General features: G+C 25.3%; 1 protein-coding gene across 1 annotated transcript; it reads right to left on the minus strand.

Annotated features, from left to right (window-relative positions):
- Positions 1-205: 205 nt before the first annotated feature.
- Positions 206-913, minus strand: LOC107648725 (protein FAR1-RELATED SEQUENCE 5-like). Its single transcript, XM_016352547.1, has one exon. The coding sequence runs from the start codon at positions 911-913 to the stop codon at positions 206-208; it is 708 nt and encodes a 235-aa protein (XP_016208033.1).
- Positions 914-10,597: the final 9,684 nt, after the last annotated feature.

A 10,597-nucleotide genomic window follows, 5' to 3' on the forward strand; every position in this document is an offset into this window, starting at 1 on the left:
TCAACACAGGAATTGTAAACAATGATTTAAAATCGGATAAGAGTTCATTTGTCTGATACTGCGTCAATGCTTCATTAAAGTTGTGTATCAATTCCAAAAGGTAGCACTTTTTACTAATGTAATTCTTTATCAAGGAGTGGATACCTTTGCATTGTGACGTAGTCCTGATTCCACCGAAAAATTTATCATTTAAATATGAGGAAGCCTACATTTCTTTGATTCCGTATGTCTTTTGCAACCATTCATTCTCAGAAAGCCCATACTCAGATATCAAGTTATGCCATCTTCTCTCAAACTCTTCAGAAAAAAAATTTCCATACATTAGGTGCTTTAACCCATCTAAGAATTTTGAATTCTTTATAGCTTCACAGGCATTACGGTAGAGATGCCATGCACAAAGACGGTGTGCAGCGTTTGGAAGAACTTCTTTTATTGCCTCCCTCATTGCAAGATCTCCATCTGTCACCACAGCTATAGGTTGTTTATTACCCATTATCTCCATGAACATATTCAACACCAAAACATAGATTTTTCGCTTCTCATCGGATAATAAACCACAACCAAAAATGCATGTTTGTCCATGATGATTTGTTCCTGAGAAGACAACCAACGGCCTATTATACTTATTTTTTTGGTATGTCGTGTCGAAGGCTAACACATCACCAAAACATTGGTAATCAGTGATGCTAGATCCATCGGTCCACACTAAATTATCAAACTTACCATCCTTCAAAGTAAACTTCCCTTGCAATAGTGAATCTTCATCTGCCTTAGAAATTAGGTAACTCAATACTGCATGTGCATCACCATCTTTTATCTTTGTACGCCTCGATCTGTCAAAATGATTGTATAGATCTTTTTTTGTGAATTCCACCCTGTTCGGACCTCCTTTTTGTGCCACCATGAACCCCATTATATGACAAGTTCTAACACCATAAAAGTACAAACTATCAGCCTATGCTTTATCAGCGTCAGTCATTGTTCGATATGCCGGAACAAACTGGATATACTTAGGTGGGATGAGGTCATGGTTGTGAGTCTCTTCAAATTTGGTGACCCGCCACTTTTGTAAAATCAAGTCATAGTGAAATCTAATCTTTGCTTGACACATTATACGTGTGATTGGCTTGTGATCCTCTTTTCTGTTCTCCATCTCCAAGTACTTTTTTCTACGTGTACCCTCTCTGTTACAAACCATCTGTCGCATATTAAGGTTTCCATTGAAATCTTGTCCTTTTTCGTCAAGTCTCGCAACAAAACCGTGCACTTTAGCATAATTTCTATAAAAATCACAATATTGATCAACGGTGTCAAACTCAATACCCACATGTCATCATAGCTTAATTCGTTTAACTTCTTCTTAACTTCTTGAATTTTATAGCTACAATTCGACACCTCCATGGATTCACTAAATTTACCCTCATTATTGATAAGATCTTCCTCCTCCTTATCAGAACTACTATCATACCCAAAACACAGCTCATCATATTCGATAGACTCCTTTAAGTTTTTATTGTCATCGATGTTCATATTTATGATGTTCAAGTAAGTTTTTATATCTTCGATTACTCAGAACTTGTTACACTATATTAATAATAAATTGATGTGAGATTTAGTTATAAAATAAAAAATTAATTAAATTATAAAATAATTATTGACCACAAATTAATCTTCACAATTGACAATGAAGTAATTACGAAGGAGATTGACCATGAAACAATTAATTGAATGAATCAACAATTAATGCATATCTCATAATTGCAATAACAACTTGCTTATAACGTATTAATAAATTAATAAGGTCTTTTTTAAAAAAAGAAATAAATCATTTATTTATAATTATTTATTATTGCATATATCAAGTAGTAATATATTGGTAACGTATATATAAGGTTATTGCATAAATTATTTTTGAAACAATGTCATAGAATTGTTAAAATTATTATGTGTAGTTTTTAATATCTGTTTTTGGAATTTGAAATTAGATAAGCATGCAAATATTAAAATTTTTTAAATCTATCCACACCTTTCTCAAATTATGATCCACTAGCGGCTCAACAGGCACGCAGCCGCTTTTCTATTGTTTTTAAGAAATTAATATTATCTTTTTGTTAATATATTATTCATTTTTTAAATTTATTAGATAAGTATTTTTTTATTTTAAATTCATGGATATTCATATTTGTCTTCATCTTTTTTAAGTGGTAGGCCAAAATATAAATCTAAATACGAAGAGTTCTTTATTTTTTTATTAATAGTGAAAAATAGAATAAATGAGAATACTTATTTTTTTCGTTTTAAATATCAAAATATAAGAATAATTAATAAATAAAATAGGATATTATAAAAATTGTGTATCTGACAAAAATATTTCGTAATTCATCATACATATTCTTATCAATAACTTCTTTAGCCTTAGAAAACTGTCAGATTTATTGACCATAAAAATAAATATATAAACCCTTCAAGATTATTCAATTAAAAATGATGTGTAATAAAATCAAAATAAAAATTTAAAAACATTATTTACAAATTAACTATTTATAAACGTTATTAAGTTTAATTATCTATTTTTAGTTCGTATTTAATTTGAACCCGAGATAAAAATTTATATTCAAAGTACTCTCTATCTTCATGCATAATTTCAATTGTTAAAAATATTTTATTTTTTTAATTTTATATTTAATTTTTTAATTATCTTTAATTTTATTATTTTTTCAAAATTATTAATTTATATTTTTATTATATCCCTTACTATATCAAACAATATTCTTTCTCTTGCTATTATTTTCTATACACATACCTGTATGTCATTGTCTCATCGCCGTTATTATTATTATATTACCTTGTTCTCTTTTCTCGTTTTTTCTTTTTCCTTCCATATTCTCTTCACCCGACCGTCCGTAATTAATTATCACCAAGTATTATTATTGTAAATTTTAATTTTGTCTATCACTTTGATTTATAACCATCTATTCCGTTAACTTTTATGAGTTGTTGAAGTTTCGCTAAAAAATGTAAGACATAAAGCATTTAATTTTATATTTAATTTTTAAAATTTTTTAATTTTTTAAATATTTTATTTTTCTTTTTTAATTTTATATTTAATTTTTTAAATATTTTTAATTTCATTATTTTTCTAAATTATTAACTTATAATTTTTATTATATCCCCTTACTATATCAAACACTATTCTTTCTCTTATTATTATTCTCTATACACATACCTATCATTGTCTAATCGCTGTTATTATATTACTTTGTTCTTTCTCGTTTTTTCCTCTCCTTCCACCGTCTCTTCACCCCACCGTAATTAATTATCACTATTTATATGTTACATCTTTTATATGTTAATCAAATAACCAGTGCCATATGCCAAATAAATGATATTATAGAAGTCAAAATAAATTATATTTTTGTAATATAATTCATTTATTTTAGTTTAATTTAAAAATAAATATTCATGTACTCAAATTTTAAATATAATACTCTGTATAATTAATAATTTAAAAATTAAAAAAATAATATTATCACATATGAAGTAATTTAAAAATCTTTAAATTTAACAAAATATTAGACTTTTTCAATTCATCATTGATAGATACAGACATATTTACAAAAAAATACATATAATATGAAAAAAATAGGTTCTTCCTTAGTAAGAGAAAAAGATAGAACACTATCTTTTGTACGTGAAATATTGAGAACAAATTAAAAAAAAGTAAAAGAACCATGAAAATATTAATTAGATAAGTAAATTAAAGAGAAAAAAATATAGGTAGAAGTTATACGTGAACATAATAACTGCAATAAAACTAAATAAAATCTGTAACGATGGATGTGATGAAATTGATAGCGTTGAAGGTAAAAAAATAATGGCAGCAAGAGAAATATAACAAAGTGTATTAGGAGGTAAAAAAAAAAACCAGTAAAATAGATGAAATTATAAAAAAAATAAAAAAGATATATTTTTATGATTAAAAAAATTCTAATAGAATAATTAGAATGAGGCTAAACTACTGGACAGACCATCAGAGTACAGTACTCACAGATATACTTAAAACAACACTATACAAACAAAGACCAATATAGAATTAAACAAAACATAATTTAAATGAATACCTCCGAATATAATAAGATCTATACAAAAAAACTATTTATCACCACTGATTAAACTTGTTGGCTTCTAATTATTTTTTTTATTTCATATATGGCCACGAAAATAAATCTTTTGACATCGTCTTTACCTAGTTTAAGATGTCAAAAAAACTCATTTAAATAATTGTGCGATACAGAGAAGAGTTCATAAGATAAAGAAGAATCAGACCAAAAAAAAGAGAGGTCGTGGAAGTAAAGAATTGAATAGAAGTTACGCGTGAGTGTTTGTAACTGTTAGTAAAATAAGTAATTGTATAATATTTTTGAATTATGTTAGTAGGGTTAAAATAGGAAATAGGAAATAGAAAATTGGACATGAAACCTCCATGCTTTGGCATTATATATTGTTACCATTTGGTCTATTACTTGAATCAATTTCGCTTTTATTAAGAGTATCTAAATATTTAAAAAATTTATTCTTAACATGAAAATAATGTAGGCTGAGAATTTAAGAGTACATTCGGTAGAGTACAGTAACATAGAGATATTGTAGAAATAATTCAAATTAAATGGCGAACTAAATTGTAAAAAAAAGGTTAAAAAAATATACCAGAATTATCTATTAAGTTTTTTTTGTTACAGAGTCAAAAAATTTAATAACAAATATATTATTAAACAGTGAATATATTTTTCTTATAATAATACAATTATAAAAATTTTATATTTGTATGATATTATATTAAAAAATTATTAAACTATTTAATAATTGAGATTATAATGATGTAAAGTACATTTAAGATAATATAATAATATTATTTAGGCCAATAATAAAAGATTTATTGAATCAAAATTTAAGAAAAAATAAATTATTATTAATTAAATAAATATAAATATAGGATTCCTACCCATATTTGGATCGTTTGGTATATTACTTGAACCAGCTCCGGTGTTATTGTGAGTATCTGTATATGTAAAAAATTCATTATTAAGATGAAAATAATGTAATTTGATAATTTAAGGGTACGCTCAAAGAAATAAATTATATATAATTGGTACGTACTAAGAGTCCAGTAACATATATATCGTAAAAAATAATTCATATTAAATGATAAACTAACAATATAAATTTATTAATGAGAAGTATAATTTAGAGTACCTGATATAGAGTATTGTTAAGGAGGTATATTTGTGATATCTGGTAATGGTGTTGCCATGTTAGTTGGTCCACTTGATGTATCGATTTGTTTTCCTCGTCTAATACTCCCTCGGTAACTGGCACGCCTTCTGGCAAGGTGTTGCTGCCTCTGTTCTTCACTCATATTTTGTCTTCGTTGTCTGGCATATTCTTGCCAAGTTCGTCGACCACTTCAACGTGAATCTTCGATTGGTATGTTGTCAACTATAATTACTCAAAGAAACATATAAAAATAGTTCTACACTTTTATTTAATGACAAAAATAAATTACAGTAGATTTTACATTATATTTAGGCAAAGTGAGAAGAATGCAGGAGAAGATAGAGGAGAAATGAAGAAAATTTTTTCTATTATGGAGAGATATGGAGTAACCAGTGAAGTGAGAGAGATTAAGAAAAAAAATTGGGAATAATACAATTGACGCAATAACTTGATGTGAGATGTGAGAGAAATTAACTGATGCAGTAGTGGGAATTAAGTAGTAGAATTCTGTAACTGATGCAGTAACATGATGCAAGAGAAATTAACGTGGAGAAGTTATATTGAGGTGAACGTAGATGAAAATGAAGTAGTAGAATGCTGTAACTGGAAGTAAGTTATTAAAAAGGATAAAAATAGAAAGAAAAATTGGACACCAAAAATAAATTTTTCCATTAATAATTGTTATAGATGCATATTTATTGGCATAATACAATTAAAGTCATTGATTTTATGCCCCAAATTAATGTCTTTATAATTTTTTAATTTTGAAAAATTACTATTTTGGTATTTTCATTTAAAGATACATTAATTTAATTTATTGTCTTTAAACATACCTTATTAAATTATTAATACGTTATCACCTTATACTTGAATGGTGGGAATAAATGTTAAATAATGATTATTTATTTGTATGATTATTAATACGTTATTACATTAATTTAATTTATTGCCTTTATACTTGAATGATGACAATCTGTAATTATTCTGATACTAATCAAGTTCTATTCAAATTTTAAAACAAAAATTATTTATTTGTTTTTAGAATATTTTTTCAAAAAAATAATTTTAAAAAAGTAATACTGGTAAAATTATGTGATAATTTTTTTTTATTAAATAGAAAAAATAATATAAATACATAAAAAATATTTGTTAATAATTACACGTATATTAAAAATATTTGTTAACTATGAATATTATTATTCAAGTAAATAATATACAATTTAACTTTTCAACTTTACTTGAAAAAACTCTTAAATGAGATAATATTTTATTTTCTCCAAATTTAAGTCGTAGCCCACAATGCTCCTTCTGTCTTGCACATAGACTAATTCATTCACAAAAATAGGTAATTTTGACCGACTGAAAGTAAAATTAGCATTTGTCTGTACAGTACTAAAAAGAAAAAGGGTTAATTTTGCTAACTCTTTCTCCTTTTTATTTGGGTGTGGTTTGTAGATTGGCAATGGAGATATGATGGATTGAAACCAATAACATCTCTGCACAACTCATGATAATCAAAGAAAAGATACACTTAAACTGAACATAAAATATTTTAAATGTCTATAGACATGGAGATGGAAGACAAACACAACTAAATTAAATTAGATAAAAAAAATTAAAAATGTAAATGATGAAGCTGCCTTCAACAATGAACTTATACTGGCTCAACAACTGAAAAGATAATTCTAATTAGGCAAGTAATTACTTCAGATTCCAGAGTCAATCATACATATACTGCAATTAATCTAATTGATCAATCTATATAGTAGATATAGAGCTCGAAAAATTGTATCCATGGCAGAGAATTTGTTCCATAAAAAAATCAATAAAATAAAAATGACGGTTTGAACATGCAAGAAACAAGCCCAATAACCAAAATAAATGAAATTCATTGTTTGAACAGACGATGAACACCTAACCTAATATCAGGGGTGTGGAAGTCAGCGACGGTGATGGAGAACGCCGCTATGCGGTGTGGATCGGAGGCGGCAAACAATGGGTCACGGAGGCTTAGAACGTGAGAAACGGCGGCGACACTGCTGTTCGAAGCGGAAACAGGGGGCGCTAACGACGGGCGATAGAAATGGAGATCGACGAATGCCTGTGAGATAGAAGGGATCTGGCAGTGTCGGTGAGCGGTGGTGAACGGCGGCGGTGAACGGCGATGGTGGAGAAGTTCAGATCGGAAGGGTTGGGTGTTCAGGAGTCTAACTTAGAACAAAAAACAATAACTAGTATGTGTTTTGGGAAGAAGACAACGCTGATGGGAAAGAGAAGAGATTTTTTATTTTAATTTTGTATTAATTTTAAGAAACAAAAATACTTAACCATAGTTAATCATATATGATTAAAGTATATACGTATTCGTATTTGTATACAAATAATAATTAATACACTTTTAAAATACGTAAATTTTAAGATTTTAAAATTTTTCAATTATTAATTGACTAAGATTAATGATACCACATTTTTATATTGTATTGGTCCACATATACAGGATATGGATTTTATCACAAATGTTGAAATATGAGAACAATCATCTTTTTATTATCTAAATCTTTGATGGTTAAGATCCGATCACTATATATTATATTATATAAAAAAAATTTACGCTTCCATCTTGACGGCTAATAAATACATCTTGTGTCATTTCTAAAAAAATTAAATCAGATGTAGATTTTTGAATATTGAATTCTCAAAAAAATATTATCCTCAAACCACTTGACTTGAACTATAATGGATTAATAGTCAAATTTATTTTTGGAAAATCACATATTTTTAAAATTAGTTCTCAAATAATTTTTTTAGTCATATTAATTTTTGAAAGATAAAACATAAATTAAATTAATTTTTCTGTTAGTTAGATGATTACATGTCACGTTAAGTGTCACGTGTCACTAGATGATTGGTTGACATGTCAAATCAGTGATATTTAGCACGTCACATGTCATTTGACATGTAAAAAAGTTATTTATAATCAAAATAGTCCTTGAAAGTTCGGACGTAAGTCATTTTCATCTCTAAAATTTTAAAAATTAATCAAATTAGCCTTTATATAACTTTTTTTTTATTTTTCTTCGTAATATTAAATTTAAAATATTTTTTAATAGTACTAATTTTAATATTATTTTTAGACCTTAATAAAAAAAATCTCACTTTACATAAAATAATAAAAATAATTAAATTATTATAAAGTTATTTTGTCATTTGTATTTTAAAATTTTACCTTTTTAAATCGTAATTTTTTTAGTGAAATTTTTTTATTTAAACGAATTTATCAAATTATTATTGATTATATATTTAAAAATTTAATATTTTAAATCTCACTAAATAATATAGTAGTTATTTTAAAATTTAAATCTTTTAAATTTTTAAAATTATCATTTTTATTATTGTTTAATTTATATAGTAGAACTCAATAATTAAAAAATTGATTTATCGAATCACTTATTTAATCTTAATATTTTAATATAAAATATTTATATGATTGAACTCAAATTATTGTTGAATCTTAATAACTAGTATATAACTAGTATATACTAAAAGTTTTAATATTTTGGATTTCACTAAATAAATATAGTAATTATTTTAAATATTTTAATCTTTTATTCAACAAGTGATCCAACAAATCGGTTTTTAAATTATTGAGTTTTATCATATAAATTAAACAATAATATAAATTATAATTTTAAAAAATTTAAAAGATTTAAATTTTAAAATAACTATTATATTATTTAGTGAGATTTAAAATATTAAATTTTAAATATATAATCAACAATAATTTGATAAACTCATTTAAATAAAAAAATTTCACTATAAAAAAACATACAATTTAAAAATGTAAAATTTTAAAATACAAAAATGACAAAATAATTTTGTTTATTAAGATCTAAAAATAATATTAAAATTAGTACTATTAAAAAATATTTTAAATTTAATATTATGAAAAAATAAAAAAATTATATAAAGACTAATTTGATTAATTTTTAAAAATTTTAGGGATGAAAATAATTTGTGTTTAGACTTTCAGAGATTATTTTGATTATACATAACTTTTTTACATGTCAAGTGATATGTGGCATGTTAGGTGTTACTGATCTGACACGTCAACTAATCATATGGTGATACGTGATACTTAATGTGATACATCATCATTTAACTAATGGAAAGACCAATTTAACTTACGTTTTATTTTTCAAGAACTAATATGACTAAAAAAAATTATTTAAAGAAAAATTTAAAAAATAAATAATTTTTCAGGAACGAATTTATTTATTAATCCGAATTATAATTATAAACTTCAAATGTAAGCGCGCATTGTTATCAATCTATATTCCTATTGTGTTGGTACTCTAATTCATTTGTCACCAAGTGATAGTGTTTTTTAGCCACTTTATTAGTTGTAAAAATATTCTTACTTACAAAAAGAGGAGGGGGAGGCTCACCTCAACTCTTTGAATAGCTGTTATTGAAGGTCAACGTCTCATTATTTGCTTTTGTTTTTATTATTAATTGACATTGTACAAGAGAGAGCTTGAGGTTTAATATTTATTTTTAGTTAAATTTACCAGCCATACCTAAAACATTTTCTGCTGATGGGGGCATAATTGAGAACTTTCCTCTACTTTTTGAAATATGATAAATAATGGCCACTCTTTTTTTAAGTTTTTAATTTAATATTAGAGCAGAAAAAAATTACTATGTCCTACCCACTTTTTCGCACTGTATATTTTTTCTTTTTAACTTTTTATCTAACTAAACAATTAAAAATAATGATCATTTTAGTAGATTGCCTCATAAAATTATTAATATATAATTTAGGTATCTACTTATCAAAATACATAATTTTTGTTATTAGTAATATTCATTGATGTATTATATATATTAATTGACAATAGACATTATTTTATTGAAAATATTTTCAATACTTCAGTATTTTAATTGTTGATCTCAATTATGTATAGATTTGTAATTGAAATCAACAAGCAAAATTATTATAATACCTGAAACACAAAAACACTTGAATGTTTTCTATCTTATTTATCATGCTAATTAATATTACTATAATAAGAATAATACTTTTATTCAAAATTATTTATTGTAATTTGCATAATCATTGTGGATGGCTACTTTGCCACTTTAAATTAATAGAAAATTTTCAAATTATTTACCTTATCAAGTAATATTCCTATTTTTTGGAGTTATCGTTAGGATATAAGCCGGCTCGAAAGTCGAAACCCATGTCCCCAAAAGAGAAATTTTTTTTCCAAATTTCCGATCATTTGAATCATGCAGAGGAAACTTAAGAAATTAATTTAATAAT

This window comes from Arachis ipaensis, chromosome B1 (assembly GCF_059453495.1).
Source record: "Arachis ipaensis isolate K30076 ecotype BB chromosome B1, ASM5945349v1, whole genome shotgun sequence".
NCBI lineage: Eukaryota > Viridiplantae > Streptophyta > Magnoliopsida > Fabales > Fabaceae > Arachis > Arachis ipaensis.